At 33.8% G+C, this 20,021-nt stretch overlaps 1 protein-coding gene across 1 annotated transcript in view; it reads left to right on the top strand.

The window, feature by feature from the left end:
• Positions 1-20,021, top strand: part of dati (zinc finger protein datilografo) — a 264,856-nt gene that overhangs the window by 181,239 nt on the left and 63,596 nt on the right. Inside the window, exon 5 of the mRNA XM_089093362.1 lies at positions 14,914-15,223. Coding sequence (XP_088949488.1) covers positions 14,914-15,223 — 310 coding nt within the window. The remainder of the gene's footprint in view (positions 1-14,913; positions 15,224-20,021) is intronic.

Genomic DNA, 20,021 nt, shown 5'->3' with positions numbered 1-20,021 from the left:
TTCAAAAAATAGGCTTTTTTCACTGCTAAAAATTTGTAAACTTTGTTGTATTGTCTATCAAATATATTATGTAATTTTTATGCATACTGCATTCAAATATCACCGTTTTGTCTCTAAAATAAAAATTTTAAAGATGTGAAATTTAGTCAAGCAAAATAGGACAAATACGACTATGTAAGCCCAGTTCAAAAATAATTACCATAGGTTGTTCAGGAAGGATGTCCATGAAGATGACAATAAAGCTACAAATTTTATTCGTAAAGATGAACAAGTGGCTTGTAGGAATCTAAATCCTTTATTCCTAATTAATTTCACTGAGATAAAAACAAGACATTTAAGTTAGCCTAGTATGAAAGGACTTGTTAACGTGTGAAAGGCTGCACCTAACTTAATGTAACTTAACCACTTAGCATAGAAATGACGTAGGTAGCGTTAAAGCCGCTTAACTCAGTTGCATGTTACGTAGTTCATATCGTCACGCAATGTTTTGAATTTGTTAAATATGGAATCTTTTTTTTTACTTTATATTTGTTTCGTATTTTGTGAATAGAAATAAAATTAATATTGTTACTATTAATAAAATTTAAAAATGCATTGTTTTTGGCTTAAGCGGCTTTCATACAGCGCACGTATTTTTTTCTGATGAGTTGTTAAGATGTATTAAAAATCACTTAGACAAGTAATTCCCTACTAATCTTACGTGAAAATCCATAAGAACATCAGAATCATCATCTAAAATTATTACTATTACCGTAAGCAATGAAAAAAAAAATCAAATGTGGAATGGAGATGCTACTCTAATGATGATTTTATGACGACTGCAACATGATGGGAATTTCTCATGGATAAATTCCATTTTATTGCTACTATGTTGACCTTTCCAAAACATTGCACAAACCTACGTTAGTAAAATTTTTCTATGGAGCTAAAGCCCTGGGCCGCTAATTTGAAAAATACTCTTCAGATTGGATACTCTTCAATGCAGTAGCGTCCACGGCACTGCACTAACTCTCTTTTCCAGTTTTGCGTTTTGACTAAAATGACGTCAATGCTTTCTCGGAAGCACCATTTCCACTGATTACATTATTGTACAACTTTCTCGTTGCAACTTTGTATGCGAACTTAAAAATGCAGTAGAATTTTCTCTATGAATTGATACTAGTCGTTTTTGTTTATTTGTCTGTTTTCTTTTTTCTTGCAAACCGACTTAGAACGAGGCACTGCGAAAAATTAACAGAAATGAACAAAAATTGCTGAAAAAAAAGCATGGCTTTGTTTTCAATCTGTAGCAAATACTACGCATCAATCATCTGATTAAATTGTTTAACTCGGCCAAAAAATATTATAAATAGAATAAGCACTTGTACTCGGTCATAAAAATTCAAGACACCTTTTTTTCACTAAAGAATCAATCTATAAGAAATTGCTTCCCCATCCCATCAGTGATGAAAAAAAATTCTATAACCAAAATATCGGCACAAAAACCAACACCAAGGAAAGTGTAAAATACAAGATGTTAAATTCATGTTGAGCAGTGTAATAAAACATGGATTCTGACTTAGCGTTGATACTTAAGGACAACCTAGACGGTCAATCATTTTGATCAAAAGCTTCCGTCAATCAATTGATTAAAGCAGGATTGACGATCTAAGAACTTTTTTAACGCTTGAGTCAAGCGTTGACGGTGATTGATAGAAAGTTTGAATGACTCAATCGGTTCCTGTACGGTCAATCATGCTTTAATCAATTGATTGACGGAAGCTTTTGATCAAAATGATTGACCATCTAGAGCACAGTATATAAATAATAGATTATATTATCTTTACACAGTGGTCTAGAGTGTCCTTTAAAGTATAAAACTATGGAAAAAGTACAACTGCATTTAGGACACTTTCTATCAATTGCAAAAAGCCTGTAATGTTATTTTGCAGGCCTAGATAACTTCGAACCCCACACTGCCTTTCCATGACAACAAATAAAAGTTCAAATAGGGATAAAATCCTTTTAATAGACAGTGATAGTAAGACGTTTTAATAGTTCACGTGATGGTAAGACAGCAAACCTTATTGATAATGTTATAGTGAACCGAAGACTGGCAGGATCAATACAAGATACTAGGGCATATAGGAGTGCTGTTATTAATGTTAAAAGTAAAGATCACCATCTAGTAGTGTCAAGGGTTAATTCAAAGCTGAAATATCGGAAGGGTAACTACCTTCCGGGAAATTATTATGTTGGTAGACTCCAGGATGAGAATTTGAGAGAAAATTTCCAGTAACATTTGAATGCTAAACTTAAGAGTTTAAAATTTTACAATGTGGAAGATGGTTAGAATAAATTTAGAAGAATAATTGGTGTAGTTGTTGAAGATGTATTAGAGAAGGAAGCTAGAACTGCAACTAAAAATATTATTGAAACATATTTATATTTAACAGAAAAGAAAAGGTAATTGTACAAGAATTCTCTGAGAGATAGATCATATGAAAATAAAAGGAATATAAAGAAAGTGGAGAAAGCATTAAAATATGAACTAAGGAGGTGTGAAGTGGAGGCCATAGATAAAATTGCCGAGGATCTGGAAGGTTGCAGCTAGACGGCATATTAGTAAAGTATTGTACTGGCATGTTAACAAATTGAGAGGGAGTAGTCGATCCGGACTTGGCCCAGTTAAAGATAGGAATGGGGCCGCAATAACGCAAAAACTAAAGAGAGATGGGCAGAAAATTTTGAGAATTTGTTAAACCGAGATAGAGTTGCAGTAAAAGATACAGAGGAAAAGGAAAAAGTTTGTGATACCTTGGATGTGAAGAAAGATTTGTTTTATGAGGAGGAATTAGAAGCAGTGCTAAAAGGACTAAAAAAAAAAATAAGGCTCCAGGTGCTGATAGGGTGGTAAATGAGTTTCTTAAATATGGTGGCTCTGAGGTTAGAAATATGTTAGTGAAGATTATGAATATGGTTTTTGAGAAAGGGGAAGTACCTTTTAGGAAAACCTTAATTAAGCCACTTTATAAGAAAGGTGATAAAAGTGAGTGTGGTAATTATCGAGGCATTAGTGTGGTCTCAGTAGGTAGTAAATTACTTAGTAATATGATACTTTTTAGACTGAGAGAAGCCGTAGACAAAGTTTTAAGAGAAGAACTGTACGGTTTTAGAAAAGGTAGAGGATGTGTCGGCCAAATTTTCACTCTTAGGCTAATAATTGAGAATTGCCTGAGCTATCAAACACCTTTGGTCTTCAGTTTTATAGATTATGAGCAAGTGTTCGATTCTGTTGATAGAAGAGCTTTGGCAAAGGTCTTATCCTTTTATGGTATACCAGAAAAATACATTAAAGTGGTTAGTACTATGTACGGGAATAACATTGCTTCGATTAAGCTAGGAAATGAGGTTAGTAGCTGGTTTCGTACTGAATCAGGAGTTAAGCAGGGTTGTGTTCTATCCCCCTTTATATGGATTATTTTGATGGACTTTGTTTTAAGGAGCACAGGAAAGGCAATGGGAGACCACGGAATCAAATGAGGAGGATAAAGTCTCCTGGACTTGGATTATGCTGATGATTTAAGCATCCTAGATGAAAGTATGAGCAAAATGAATGAAGTTTTAAAGGTTTTGCGAGTTCAGGGTGCTAGAATTGGTTTGAAAATTAATGTTAGGAAGAATAAGTCACTAAGGCTAAGAATAAGTAAAGAAGAAAACGTGACGTTGAGTAATGAGCAGATTGATCAGGGGGGCAGCTTCACTTACCTGGGTCGTGTTATTAGTAAAGACGGTGGGAGCAGTGAAGAGGTGAAAAGTAGACTAGCCAAGGCTCATGGTGTTTTTTCACAGTTAAAAAAAGTTTGGAAGATAGGAAGATAAGTCTGCAAACCAAGATTAGAATATTAGAAGCTACAGTGATGACAGTGGTCAAATATTGCTCTGAAGCATGGACGCTCCGAAAAGCGGATGAAGATTTTCTAGATGTTTTCCAGAGAAATTGCTTAAGGATTGTTCTGGGTACCCGGCTGACTTACAGTATTTCAAACAATAGGCTATACGAAAAATGTGGTTCAATACCGTTTTCTAGGGCTATAATGAAAGAAAGGTTGAGGTGGCTATGGCACGTTGTGCGGATGAAGGATGACAGATTTCCGAAGATTGTTCTTTTCGGCAAACCGTCTAGGGCTAAACGTAAAGCAGGTCGTCCTCGTCGGGGGTGGGAGGACGTCATAAAGAAAGATTTAAAGGAAATGGGAACTTCGTGGGCGGGTGTAAAAAGGGAGGCTTTGAATAGATTGGGGTGGAGGAGGAGCGTGCGCAGCTGTGTTGGCCTCCGGCGACTTAGTGCTGCGGTAAGTTGTTAGCAGTAGTAGCAGTAGATAATGGAGACTATGGAGTGACCGTCATCGGTAGTTAAATTGTTTTACTACTGATAAGGATTACTGCATATGTGACCGAAATATCTAGTATTTTTTTGAAATTTATCACTGTCTATTAAAAGGATTTTATCCCTATTTGAACTTTTATTCATTTTGCAGGCCCCTTTACGACCCGGGACACTGTAGCTTTTCAAGCTCCCTTACGACCTAGGACACTCTGTAATAACCCCTTCTCACCAATACCTGCCAAAAGTAGGGTATTTTTATTCTGTTAAAGATGGTGCAGTAAAAAAAATCCATATTTTTTTTAAGAATGGAGATTCTTCCCTGGGCCCCATGGTACCCCCCCCCCCCATTCTCTGTTCAAGTCCCCTCCTGATTCCCGAATCGTCAAACTTCAAGTGACGTGAATCGAGTTTTCATTCGGTTTTATATCATGAATTAAAATGTTTAGACAAGTATAGCTAACCTAATTCGTGCTCTAAGAAAATAGCTGCATGATTTTCTTACTTTATTTAACTTTGATAAAAACTCATCTGCGGAATTAATACATATAGGCCGTACTGTAGTTTTGAAACAAAAGCAGACGATATTTCTGGAATTATAGCTTGCTTTTAGACATTATGTCAAGATCATCTTAGCAATATCTATTTGAAACTCGTGCTATTAAAGGAATCTCTCTACTTTAAATATTTTTTTACAGTCCTTATACACATACATACATTTGTATTTACAAAAGGAAACTTCTGTGCAAGTTTTTTAGGTAAAAAAAAAATAAAGAATTATAAAACTAGTTTTATTTTGAACTATTTTGAATAATCGTATCTAGCCAAACAGGTTAGCTTGTCAAAATTAGTAAACCTTCAATACCCCCCCCCCTCTCGACAAAAATGTGTAGACTGTTTTTATATTTTTCCTTATTTGTTTTTCTGAAGTATGTTTAACGTGTTACTCATTACAAGGAATATTTGATTTTCATACGAATATCATGTCGACCACATCCAAGTAATGTGAAATCAACGCTTTTGTACCTCCCAATATGCTCAAGATGCCCTCACACATACATAATTGTATTGATAGATTCCGCTTTAATCGCTTGAATTCACACGGTATGGCTTGGGTATTCACACAATTTTTATAAAAATTTTAAGATTTGCATATGAACTAGTCTTTCTCTGTGGTCTTGGAATTTTGTAGAAATTAAAATTGCTTGTCACGTACGAGTACCTCCGTGGGAAAGGGTTAGGGAGAAATAAAATGGTTAAATAGGTTCTATATACAGTTTAGGGTATTATAGGCCGTTTGCGGTGCTCCCATTTGCACTTAATGTATGGTTGACTTAGTCAAATACATTCTAAAATATTATGTGAATAAATATTATTGCAAAAAGGAAAACCGTGCCGTAGACGCTCTGCTGTGTTCCTGTTGGTTTTGTTGAAATTTGTTCTAAGACACACAATTTTGGGACGAGTATACTGCTATAACATGGAGCGAAAGGACAAGATACTCATATGATTGGATTCAACAGTTTCACTTCCTCTCCTCTACTTAGCGAGAAATCTGATAGTACTTAGACTTTTCCTTAGAGAATGATCCAAATTTTCTTAAAAAAAACGAATTTTTTGTTTTCAAAATGATTTTCGGTCTGTTTTCTCATTTAGAACAATACGAGCCAAATATTAGAAACGTAATTTGGCGGATAGAATACACTGAATCTCAGCTGTTGATTAATAGTAAATTGTCGTCTAACATTGAATATTAAAATCGCAGGAATACAGAAAATACATACCAAAAATTTGTATAGATAACATAAGTATTAAAGGGTTTATCTGCTTGAGCATGTTTTCTTAAAAACGATATGAAACATAATGCTTATGAAAAAACTAGTTATCCCCAAGTTTATCACCTGGGCCGACTGGGTTTCCTATTACATTGTATTTTTGCACGACTTAAGCAACCATATTTTCGCTGCTTGGCTTTGCAAATTGATAGCTTAGATGTGACACCAAGTACTTTGAAGAGATCAGATTTTATAATTTACAGTTCGTAAAAATTAATCTACGAATTTAAAAACTTCTAGTAAATACGCAAAACTGATTCTTAGGTCTTTTGTTTTAAGGAAATAATCTAAAAATCATTTTCAACTTCCAAAATGAATATTACTCACTCTGAATATCACTCGCAAAAAGTAGGCAGATCAATTTTACCTAGTAGCAGATTTTATTCTACTTCCTGGTATATCATATATATATATATATATATATATATATATATATATATATATATATATATATATATATATATATATATATATATATATATAGAACCGGGAGCACGGCAGCTTCGCCGCCGGGCCCCAGGACTCGGCACCTTCTATATGTGGATTTTCATTGTCTTTCGTCTTCAAAACGCAGACAATTTGCCTTTTCTTGATGTCATGACGTCCAAATGGACCTTAAATTAGAAGAAGTGCCTTTGTAAAATAATATTTTTATTATTGGACCTTTAACTTTTGCCTTAGCTTGTCGTTTGTCATGATGAAAGGCATACTGCCGAGCCTTTGCTTCTTTTAATTGCTCAGGTGGTGGGACAAAAACTTCTTTTTCTTCTGACAAATTACCTAGTCCATGTTCTTGATTTTCAAAGGTATGGTAGGCTTTGATGACCTTATCCATGTCAAAATCCAAAACCGTATCATCATCGATATCATTTTCAATTTGTTTGGTTCGTTTTACCTCGGTTTGTCTCTCGTCATTATGAAGTACGCATCACCAAATTTTTTTTTTTTTTTAACAATGGTATGGTAGGCATTGATGACCTAGTCAAAATCCCAAACCCAACCATCATCACTATCATTTTCAATTTTGACATATTTTGATTCTCGCTGTCCAGGTTTATTGTCATTGACTCGCTTATATGCTCAGTGTCAGTTGTCTTCTAACCGCGCTTGTCTTTGCTCTTCATTTTCATTTTTAACACGCCACCGCTGTTCTTCTAACCGCGTGTGTATTTCCTCTTCATTTCCATTTTTGACTCGCTCACATGGTCGGTGCCGCATGTCTTCTAACCGTGCGTGTCTTTGCTCTTCATTTTATTATTGACACACCGTCACTTTTCTTGTAACCGCGTGTGTCTTTGCTCTTCATTTTCATTTTTGAAACGCTCTAATTGTCATTTTCGCATATCTGCTAACCGCGTGTGTCTTTGCTCTTCATTTTCGTTTTTGACAATTTTTTGAATTTTTATTACTTCAGATAATTTAGCAATGGCCTTTGCTTTAGCTGCCCGTATTGGTGTTGTCGCAATTGATGGTCCAGGCTTTCGATTTTCACATCTTATCACGTTTGACAGTTCAGAGTTTGGTTCCAAAAAATCATCATTTATAGTATCTGCACTAACATAGTACATGAAGTCATTTGCAAAATCCAGAATTAAGGCTCTTAACGAATTTTCTCAGACTTCTGACTTATCTAGATCGTTTTTTTTTATGCAAGAATAACCCAAGATACCAATTTTTCCGACAAATTATGGAGCCGTTATCGCCCGGTATTTCACATCTACAACTACAAGAAAAATGTTAAAATATGTACACAAAAATAAATGAGAAATAAACACAATAAAATACAGAAAAAAGAAAAGAAAACTTTGGATAAAATAAAAAAGATGAACACTGATCAAATCGGACCGTATCAATGATAAATCGAATTACTAAAGACCGAGTAAGTTTACAAACACAAAGTAAATACAAATCGAATAGAAATAAGATTAACAGATCATTTAAACAATTTATCAAAAGCGAGGGAGTAAAATAATAATTGTGCGTGATGCATATAACAGTTAAAATAAATATTTAATAACATCAATATTGACGAAACTTGATGCAACAAGATGGTCCATGATCTGGGACTAAAGAGCTTCCAGACTGTAAAATGTTTTGTATTCATCAATATTCTCAATTTTTTGTCAAATAAAATCACTTATAATAAACTACTGTAATGTGTTTTAAAACTATATGCTCTTTTCTCGTGAAAACCAGGACCGGATAAAGGGCGATGTTGGAGCAGTTGGGCCCGATCGGCACCCGCGTTACCATCAAAATGAACTAAATAAAGATTTTGAAATTTAAAGCAAATTGTCCATTACAATGAGGGATAAATTATGAGTTATTCAAATAATTAAAAATATATTTATTTTAAATTTTCATTGCTGGATGAGATTTTTTAATGTGCTTAATATTATACAATATATCCCTTATAAAATAGAAAACTGATAACCGTAGAAGTTCATGTAAGTTTTATTGAATTTAATAGGGATAGTTCTATATTAAAGAATTTTGTACCTGAACTACTTCATGAAGAAATTTGTACTTGAATTACTTTACGTACATAAACTACTATGCAGGTATGTTTTGTTTAAATATTTAATATATAAAGTGGGCCCCACAAAAAAAATCCAATTGGGCCCGCACCTATTCAGTCCGGTCCTGGTGCAAACAGGTGGGTGTGCTTCCAGGTGACCTTGATCTCCTCTCGAAATCTCTAGTAAATAGTTTCTTATATTTTCAACACATTTGACAATTTTAAAAATGTAATTCTTGTAGATGGGCCTAGAACAAAGGCAACTGATAGACCACGTGGCTCATTGATTTTTCAACATTTTAGCTGCTTCTTGGCAGCTTTTAGCTCTACCTTTGGGATTCCAGTCCCGAATGGACTGGAAGACAGTTCAACTGAACTTTTGAACGTCATTCTTAAATCACATAAAGATATTTTTTGAATATAATTTAATAAAAATGTTGTTATGATACTGTTTAGTTTAGAAAAGGGGACCTGAACTTTTGTAGCTGTTTTAAAAGGGGAGCCCTGCACCGGTTTTATTAATTCTAAATTCACTCATAGAATACCAGAACCCCTCCCCCCTTTCTGTGCATAGCCCTATACCAAAAACTACTTTTACTATTTTTGTTGTTATGTGTTCATTCTTTTTGCTTATTTTGGTAGCATTCCATTTTTTTTATCTCTTTTGAACGAAATAAAATAACAACAAAATTCCTGCTTATATGCATCGATGGTTTTCTTCTACATTTTTTTTTTTATTTTAAGCATAACATAGGGTGGTGGGGGCCTGGGGACTTTTTTTTATCCTGGAATAAAAAAAAAATCATATTAAATATAACATAGGGCGGTGGGGGCCTGGGGAATTTTTTCATCCTGGAAAAAACACAAATTTGTGTGCTTAAATATTAACTTAAAAAAAGCTTTTTCGCATGCTGACTAATGGTCTGCGTTTTGCAGGTACAGATCTCCTGATTTACTGCCTTCGGTCAGGAATGCAATACCTGGTTGGGGGCAAATCATCTAACGCTTCCCGTGTGTTTTTCTCAGATTTTTACTTATCTAGAGCTGGGTCGACTCTGGCAGAGCTTATCGACTTACATCATTGACCTCCGTTCCAAATAAAATAACCCGCGACAATATTAAATATTAACACTTTAAATTAATAAAAGAAAGTCACTAATATAAAACAATTAAACCTTGTCTATAGTAAATTAATAATAACAGTAAATTATCAAGTTTTGTTTAGATTACTTCACGAGTAACACATTTACTTGGGTTTTTATCACTTAAATGCTACTAAAAATATATTTTAAGTTATAAGACAATCCTTTTAATTGGTAAAAACAAAATATAATTTTCCAGAAGCTCGTCTAATTACTCGACTTTCAGAAAGTAGCTTTGAAATATAATTCCTCTTTTTAGAAACGCGCACAGCTCTCAATTATGGAAACTTGTTATTTCCCAATGGAGTCCTAATGCAAGAAAAGTCTCTCATCTTTCAAAAATTTTCCAAATTAATAATCTTCCCAGCAGATGGGAGGCATGAAGAGGCTGCCATTGGGTGTTTTCTTTAGATCTTTTGGAAAAAGTAGCATTAGATTGGATCCAGAAAACCTTCTGGATAGAAAAGTTTCTCCATCATGTAGAAAAGTAAAAGTTCAAAAGCAAACAGTAAAAGCGGAATGTATGCGCTAAATTTTCGAAAGGGGATTTAAAGTATATTGTCTCTTTTCGGTTTCAGGTAAACTTCACGTCCTCCAGCAATATTAAATGAAATATTGAGTAAGCAAGAATAATAAATAAGAATGAAAGCTTTTTGTCAAATATAAGAAGATAAAAATGTTTTAGCTTGCTAAAGAGGTCTTTAACGGTGAAAATGTTGAAAGTGAATGGGTTCAAAACAAAAAGAAAAGATTTTTTATATGTGCTTTTCAAACAAATCAGAAAAGACAAAAATTAGGCAATCGAAGAAGTAGCGACATTCCAAAAATAAGCCATGATAGAGCCTCTTTGAGGATTGTTTAATGAAGTCGGTTGATCTCCTGACATTCTGTACTGCACTACATATTTCTTACTCAACAGCTTATTTCTACTGCTCGTCATCAAATAGAGAAATTGCATATACCTACAAATTGTATCGTAGGCAAACATAAAATTTTAAACTTAGAACATTCTTTGATTTTTAATTAAACAAAAAAAAATATATATATATTCTTCGAAAGAAGGTAAAGAGGGACAAAGAGGGTAAAGAGGGTAAGAAGGTAAAGAATGTAAAGCTTAAAATGAAGATAAAGTGTTCCGTTCCGTATATTATGAGAAATGAACGTATTTCAGAAAATCGATCACATTCGTGAATACCCTCTGTAAAACAAGAAATTATTTTTTTAGGTAGTGTCTTTAGGGTTCTCTTACATGTTAAACTTCATTGTGTAATCAAACAGTTCGTGGTAACGAACTGTAAGTAAGGAGCGACCCGGCTCAATGGTAACCGAAACTGTATAAAACGGAATTTTGATACCAATAGATACATCAAAAGAATCAGATTTTAATGCTGATTTCAAATATATAAGTATCATCAAGTTTAGTCCTACTAATCAAAAGTTACGCGCCTGAGAAAATTTGGCTGATTTTCGAAAAAAGGGGGAAAGACCCCCTAAAAAGTATAGAACCTTAATTAAAATCACACCATCATATTCAGCGTATCAGAGAACCCTACTGCAGAGGTTTCAAGCTCTTATCTACAAAAATGTGGAATTTTGCAATTTTTTTTTTGACAGAAGAAAGGTCACAGATGCGTGTTTATTTGTTTGTTTGTTTGTTTGTTTTTTGTTTTTTTTTTCCAGGGGTGATCGTATCGACCCAGTGATCCTAGAATATCGTGGGAGGGCTCATTAGAACGGAAATTAAAAGTTCTAGTGCCGTTTTTAAGTGACCAAAAAAAAATGGAGGACAACTAGGCCCCCTCCCACACTCATTTTTTCCCAAAGTCACCCGATCAAAATTTTGAGATAGTCATTTTGTTCAGTATGGTCGAAAATATGATAAATATGTCTTTTCGGATGACTTAATCCCCCCAAAAGTCCCCGGGGGGAGGACTGAAAGTTATGAACTTTACCCAATGTTAACATATAGTATTGGTTATTGGGAAGTATACAGACGTTTTCAGAGGGGATTTTTTCTGGTAGTGGGGGGGGAGTGGGTCGGGGGTTATGTGGGAGGATCTTACCATGAATGAAGTTTTCATGGGAGAAGAGACATTGCTATGAAGGGGGTGCCGGATTTCCCAGCATTATTTAAATAAAGATCAGAAATTATATATAAAAAAAACAAGTTTTCGAACTGAAAATAAGGAGTAACATCAAAACTTAAAACGAACAGAAAATATTACGTGTATGATTGGGTTCACCCCCTAGTCAATACCTCGCTCTTTAAGCCAAAGATTTTTTAGTACTTTCATAAGAGCTATTTATTCTAAATAACGGCCATGGTGATTAAGGGGTCATTTTTTAAGAATTGGACCAAAATTAAAACTTTAGATTAAAGAGCGAGGTATTAACTAGGGGGCGAGCCCCCTAATATACGTATTAAAAATATATGAATATATAAGTTCGTTACGTAAGTTAATTCGTAAGTTACGTATATTTATTAATAATAAAAACATTCGTAAATAAAATTAAACAAGTTTAGAGAAAGCCATTTAACCAAATAAAAGTAAAATTAATATGCAATTTTTGTTTTTAATTATTCATGTACGGGGAGCCAAATCAAAACCTGCATTAATTCAAAATCGTTCCAAAATTAAATAAAAAAACAAGTTTTTTTAATTGAAAGTAAGGAGCGACGTTACAACTTAAAACGAACAGAAATTAGTCTGTATATGAAAAAGGCTGTCCCCTCCTCAACGCCTCGCTCTTTACGCTAAAGTTTTACTTTCTCACAGTTCTATCTTTTTAAAAAATAAAAAACTTTATCGTAAATAGCGAGGCATTGATGAGGGGACAGCCCCTTTCATATACGGAATAATTTCTGTTCGTTTGAAGTTTTAACGTCGTTCCTTACTTTCAGTTAAATGAACTTGTTTTTTTTTATTTAATGTCTATCAAGATCGAACCCCTTTTGAGAGAGTCTAAGTCCTATTTTAAAATTATGCAAATTCTCATCTTCTAATATCTTTCAAGAAAACAACTTTAGAATTAACGTATTATGCATATATATAATCAGCATTCTAATTATTCTTGCAGTTTCTAAATAGGTGAAATTTATTGATTTTAAAGCTTTACAATAGTTATAGTTGTAATTAGTATTACTAAGATAAGCTGTAATAAAATGTTATTTTCGATTATATTGTCCTGCCGGGCAAATACTTTAGCCCGAATAGGATGAGAATATTATTAAGCAAAAATTTTAATAGAGCTAAATAACTTAAAACTGAAGGCAGCCATCAAATTTCAATCATTTCGACATTCGAAGAGACTATTGGAAGCAATTTTGTATGAAGGTAGAGCGCCGCCTGCATTGAAACTTTTTTTCAAGGGTGATTGTATTCAAGTAATGGTCATAGAAAATACAGAGTAACCTCGTTTGAACATTTTTTTTTGTTCAAACATCTTAGAATCTAACAAATCTTACCGTTTTTGGAACAGAAAGTGTTTCATTTGGCTAGCTATTGCCTTAGGAAACATTTGAACTAAACATTTGCCATTTTCAGTCTTACTGAAAACATGTAGGCCTCCATTTTTTGTTCTCGCTGTTTGATTTCATTTTTACACGAAAAAAGTTTTTTTTCGATTCTTTTTATATTCATCTAAGGATAAAGAATATTTATGTTTCAGCTATTTCTTTAAAAGGGGAGCATTCTATCTTCGGTTTCCGCCTGTCAATGCATGTCCAAAGTCACTAAAAACTGTACATAAAATTATATTACAAAACATACATCACCTAGCCATTTCACCAACTAAAATACACATAATTATCCTAACAAATACCATAAGCTTGATTTTCAGATTAATTTAAAGTTTACTGAAAAGAAGGAACTTGCTTTATTTCAATCTTTTTGATTTTATATTTATATGAATTAAATATTTACCTTAAACTGGCTCATACCCTGTTAAACATTTTAAGGTTCTATATAGTTACTCCTTGGGTTGAAAGGGTCAGTATACCAAACCATTTTGTGAGTGGTTTTTGTTTGTTTTTTTTATGAGTGCGAGTAAGATCATTTACCCCCGAGGCCCTATCCAGGGGGCGGGGTTTAAACCCTCTTCCCCTGAAATTTTTGTCTGACTTGTAAAAACGTGATAAAAATGCATATAAAACATTTTTGATGCGTTTCTTAAGTTTCATTTTATAATCCCCCCCCCAGGATCCAGAAAATCCTGGATACGCCCCTATTTATCTCTTATATATTTATTAACCTTTTACGAACACAAAATTTTCCCTCGCGGAATAAATGGACAAAAAGGTTTTCAGTAGAAAAATAGCAACGAACTTAGAGCATGATCACGAAACTTGGTTTTTGCATTTATTAAAATACACATTAAAAATTAACGATTGAAATTGAAAAGAACTCTCCCCGGGATGCTTCTGTTTGCTTAGATTTATTTGAAAAATGTCTCACAGTTAATATGACAAGGCGAGGAATACATCTTGTTTGCTCAATCCAGGCACGTTTTGTTTTTTCCTATTTTGCTATTCTTCTTTAATTGGTGTTTGGACAAAAATCTACGATTTTTGGAATATTTTCAGTAAAAAATATGTAATTATTAAGAAGGATTAATGAATGTGAGAATAAGCCTGATGCCTGAGCCAGGCCTGATGACGACAAAATAGTTATATAAGTTTTTATATTTAGACCGGCAATTATGTAGAAATTTAACCCGGGGGACATTTTACTGGACAAATATTCGAAAAGAGTATCAGAAAAAATGAAGTACATCGTATAGATAGAAAATAATAATAATAATTAATATCTCGAGAAAGAAGTATGGAGGACTGGTCTGAAGCCCCCTGTATATACGCCCGTATTTAGCAATCAAATCCTGAATGTAAGCCTAGAAGTGACGTTCGTCGGCGAGTTAACGTACTTTATTAGATACAAGACTTATACAACAATTTACTCTATTGCGAAAAAAATATACCAGAGTTTAAGAGTCGATAAATATAGTTGTTTATACGAAGCTATGTAATTCATTGTACAAACCGTTTGTTCACAGCAGCATGCCGCCCTTATTGGAACTTCCACCACCCCTGCTTGTCCTCTGTGCCAAAAAATCTTCACAACGACAGAAGCATTGATTGAGCACATGGCTATTCACAAAGAAGGGTCCTCCTCTTCTAACTCAAACCCAGGTATAGGAGGAGATGGACGAAATAGCAGCTTAATGACAATATTTCCTCCAATAATTCAAGAAGATGGGCCAAAAGCAATCCCGCAACAGTCACAGGAGACTAAAGAAAGTGGAGTCTCAGCTAGTCTTCAGCAGCAAGATCAGGGAAATCCGCAACAAACACAAACTAACCACTCAGGTACAGCTTATTTTTTGCTTTTGTTTTGTTTGTTTTTGTAGTTAATTTGGCTCATTACATCAGGAACAGGATGGTTGTTACCCTTAGATTATTTTTTTTCGTTTTGACACTCTGCAATCTACATAGATAAATTGTGTACCAAATCTATTAGTACAACATTTAACTGTGTATGAGTTAAAAAAAGTAAAAAAAAGCTTCAAAAAAAGTCAATATTCAGTCTAAGCAAAAAAATTTCAGAATTAAATTTAACGCAACTTTTTATAAATTATTTTCTTGATTTAGAATATCTGAATTGAAGTTATCTACTCATATTTTACGGTTTTTTTATGCTTCAATGCCTGAACTGACATATTTTTTTCTTTTATAGTCAAATATTTTCAATCTAGTATTCACAGAGGTGTCTTAAGTTTATATTTATAAAAAAACTAAATGGATAAAAATCTGAAATTAACTGTCACTGCTCTTTTAAGTGAATATTTCCAAGGTAGGGTTTTGCCCAAATTACACAGTCAAAACCAACGAGGGATGCGCGCCATGCTATTTTGTGTACATAGGGAACAAGTAAACATAAGGGGGCTTGAAGCCTAATTACCCCTCTTCTCTATACTCCCTACTACGTCTCGTAAAATGTTACAATATGTACAACTTGTTCTTTGGACATCCTAAAATTTGCATACGGAATGCCTGTTTCTTACTGTAACGATAATCCCCAGCCCCATATTTCGATATATTAGGAAACCCCTTATCTAGATTCCCATGCGTACTTTGACGGCATAAAAGTGGGACTAGAGACTTGGAGGTGAAATCCGAGGCTGATTTTGAGGAACGTCATGCGGGGATAGAAGCTAAATAGTGTTTGCACCTACAATAGAAAGTATCAGGCCCCTTACAAAAATTACTTGATACTATGGCTAATAAGGAAATATATTTCTTAGCAGTTTTTCAAAGTGTTGCTTTTTATTTATACAAAATAAGTCACAATTTTCTTCATGGTCAACGAAGTTGGTAAGTAGCCTACACATGCCAATTATTTAGCCTGCTATTTCATTTTCCCTTGCAATAATACGAAGTTATCGAAAGGTCATTCTCGTGGACAAAATAATTTTAATATTTCTAAGGGTTTCCAATTCAAAAAAAATTACATGAGGCGAAAGTATCCGTGAACAGTGTGTTTTAATTTTTAGTTTAGCTTCTGATATTCATCATAGCGTTTCAAAAAAAAGAATTAGAATCGAATTTCTTAATTACTTGTTAAAGTTTATTACTCCTTCTTATCTTTTCATCACATGTCAAGCGCACTTAAGCTGTGACACGGCTATTGGAGAATAAGCTGGTAATAATGCAATCGTTAACGTTTATCTTGGAGTTTTATTTAAATTTTCTAGGCTTGTCACTTACATCCCTCATTCCAGATTATTTCTATCAGTTCTTTACTAAAGTTGCCAATTTAATCTAGATATAAATATTTGACCATTTGGATGAAGGCTTGCAGGAGATATTAGGAAAAACGTAAGCAAGATTTCGGTAAAAACTGCAAATTTACACAACTCACAATAAAGAACTTACATCATGTTTCTTTGTTTGTTAGTTCATTTCCTTTTTCAATAGGCAAAGCTGTGTGGTACATAAAGGGATCGATTTCTAGGTTTGAACCTGGCACTTATGCAGGATTTTTTGTTTCAAGCTGGGGACTAATGACAATAAAACAAATCTTGTTAGATAATGTGAACAAGACATATAGTTTTTTTAGGGGGGACCAAGGCCCTTCTCCTGCGTACGTCCCTGGTTTAAATTCTCCTCCTCTCGATGGTTAAAGTTTGGTGTGATCCCGTATATTGGTCTATATTATTGGCAAATATATATTTTAGTCATTTCTATTCTTAATTTACTATATTTTAACAGCGTTCGATCAAAAATAAGATAGATAGTTGCTCAGAAGTTAGGTACAAAATTAAAACTTGCTACGCAAAAACACAAATTTATGATATTCCAACTGCTTGGATGAATGAAAAAAAAAATAATACATATTGTACGCATAATCAGTATAAATAAAGAGTGTGAATATCATTTTTTCAAATGTCAACAGCTGATGCGAGGCACCATCGCGGGCCATAACTGAACTACATTTTGTCGTATGAAGGAGTAATATCTATGGTTTTCCGTTTGTTCTGGTAATTTTGTAGTGAATCCATATTTTGTATTTTCTGCTTTCATCATACTGTTACTGAGTCCGTTTTCTCGCTTCTTTCCGTTTATCTTGTTCTTTTTCTTTCTATTTATGCTCCTAAGGTATACGTTTTGTTTTGCAAGTTGGAAACTTATTTATTTATTATATGATTTTTGCAAAACTGCAAAAAAATATGGGTTTTTTAAGATAGAGTTGCTTCTCTTGCTTCCTTGGACGTCCACGAGTAAAAAAAATGCATACTTTATATAAACGCTTACTCTGTTCTTTATAAAGTATTACTCAAATCAATAAGTTTAGTTTTTTTTACACAGGCTATGCCAGCATTTTAAAGCTATATGAATTCAGCTTCAACCGTAAAAAGAAAAGTTTCAGTTACAATAGCGTACGCAAGGGTTACGAGTCATCCAGTCTCGGGTTTATTTTGGCTACAATTTCTTATTTGAAAAAAAAAATTATAATTAAAAAAGCCATTTTCGTTTTTGGAAAAAAAGGCATTTTGGAATATTGGCCATTTGGCAGGACAAAACAAATAAGGTCTTTTAAACGTGATAAGGACCACAAAACCGTGGTGAGTGCAATGGACCATAGTTAACAGGCACATTAACGATTTCACTAAGATATAAAACCTTAAACGTAAAATATCCAAGATTTTCCCTTATTGGATGTTCTAAGTGAGCTGTTTTCATCTAACTCCCCCCACTTAGTTCAGTTTCCTTGCACGTTACACAAATGCAGTCTTACATATAGCATGCATCCCCCTTATTGACCTACATAAGTTCGAGCCCATGGTGTCTGGGGGATCACATTTTTATTTTTTTATTTAATTTTTGCATATTTTGCTCAAGGGTGGTCGTATCAAACAAGTGGTCCTAGAAGGTCGGGAGAGGGCTCATTTGATCAGAAACCCAAAGAAAATATTGGAGAGTGGCTAGCCCCCTCCCATGCCCTTTTTTCCCAAAGTTGAACGACCAAAATTTTGAGATAGCCGTTTTGTTTAGCATAGTCTAAAAATCTAATAACTGTGTCTTTGAGGATGACTTAAGCCCCCCTACCCCCCCCAGTCCCCGAAGGAAGGGCTACAAACTATGAACTTTGTCTATTGTTTACATATAGTACCTTGTTATTGGGAATTATAAAACATTTTAAGTTCCAAATTTCATTTTCTAGTTCATTGGCTTATTTTTTCCGTAAAAAAATGTTTATCGCTGCAAATCAACATTAAACTTTGCTATCAAACTTGAAAACTTTCAAACTTTGGAAATCAAACTATGCTATCTCCAATTTTCTTTAAATATACAGAGTTTCTTCATCAATTCTAATGGTAGAAACTAGTGGAAATATTTTAGTAGCTGTATATGGATGAAACTCTTTTATAACAGCCAAAACACCTAGGTGATGCGACAAATTGCTTAAAATCAGCCGAATGTGATTTCACACTGACAAAAAAATAAAGCGCAAAAGTGGTTCCGAGCTTGAAGTCAATTGATTACAAATATTAAGTGTCGATCATAAACAATAGCCCAAAATAATATCTAAAAAGTTTCGAAGACTCGTGTTTTTCACAAACAAAAGAAAATCTAAACTTATATCTCCACAAACAAAACATGGGCAAACTGATAGTGACAGCTTATCCGTTTGTTGTCCTAAGATATAAACAAATTTCTGCACATTTCTAGACGGGGGTCAATAAAATACAAATCTTTATGTTTATAGTTTTAATATCCGTTTTACAATCTAAAAGCAATTCTGAAAATTTTTTCAACTCCTTCAGAGAATTCTCGCGGTATCAAAACTCCTTGAATGCTAAGGAAATACTTGTTATTTTAAAAAATGTTATACGTTGACTTGATCTTCGACAAAATAAATCCTTAAAAATTGGAAATTTCCTGTTTCAAAATGGGTATACATGTAACTGTTTTGAACTGTGTGGCCTTATGACCTGTTTCTTGCTCAATAAATCTATATGAATGCATTTAAAAACTAAACAATCTTTGTAAGACTCCTCCTTCTGCATAATCCTTTCAGGTACTATCCGCTTTCCCCTGAACCAGATTTCCAGGTACGGTCAGGGACATTGACTCCAACTTTGCCCTATTGTTTTGTATATGGAGGCTCTTTATTTTGACCTTGATCATCCTAATATGCAGAAGTACGAACCTATTGATTCCAGAATGCTTTCAAATCTTTACAGAGGAACTTCCCCTCCTGCTTGCTCCAAAGTAGCCTCTCTTTTTTTTATTATTCAAAAATAGCCTATAATATTAAAAATATATAAAACCCTTTTCTAATATATATTTTGAGATTCTTCCTCTTTTTTTTCTTTTATCCAGCGTTCTTTGGTCTATACTGAAATACCCCTGTATTTTATGTAATACCCCTAAATACCCCAGTATCTATGTAACTCCTTCCCTGGTTTCCTCTTCTTATTCGTATTCTTGAAAATGGGATGGTGATACTTCATGTAATGGATAGAATCACACCGGGTGTTTTTTTTCGTACTTCTGAAAATAAAATAAAAAATTAACCATAAATCTTTCTTCTTTTTTACTCTAAGAAAAAATTATAATTAAAAAAGCCATTTTCGTTTTTGGAAAAAAAGACATTTTGGAA

Source organism: Artemia sp. Qi Xiang Cuo, chromosome 8, assembly GCF_049724085.1.
Source record: "Artemia sp. Qi Xiang Cuo chromosome 8, ASM4972408v1, whole genome shotgun sequence".
Lineage (NCBI taxonomy): Eukaryota > Metazoa > Arthropoda > Branchiopoda > Anostraca > Artemiidae > Artemia > Artemia sp. Qi Xiang Cuo.
This window is presented reverse-complemented; position numbering and strand designations above follow the sequence as displayed.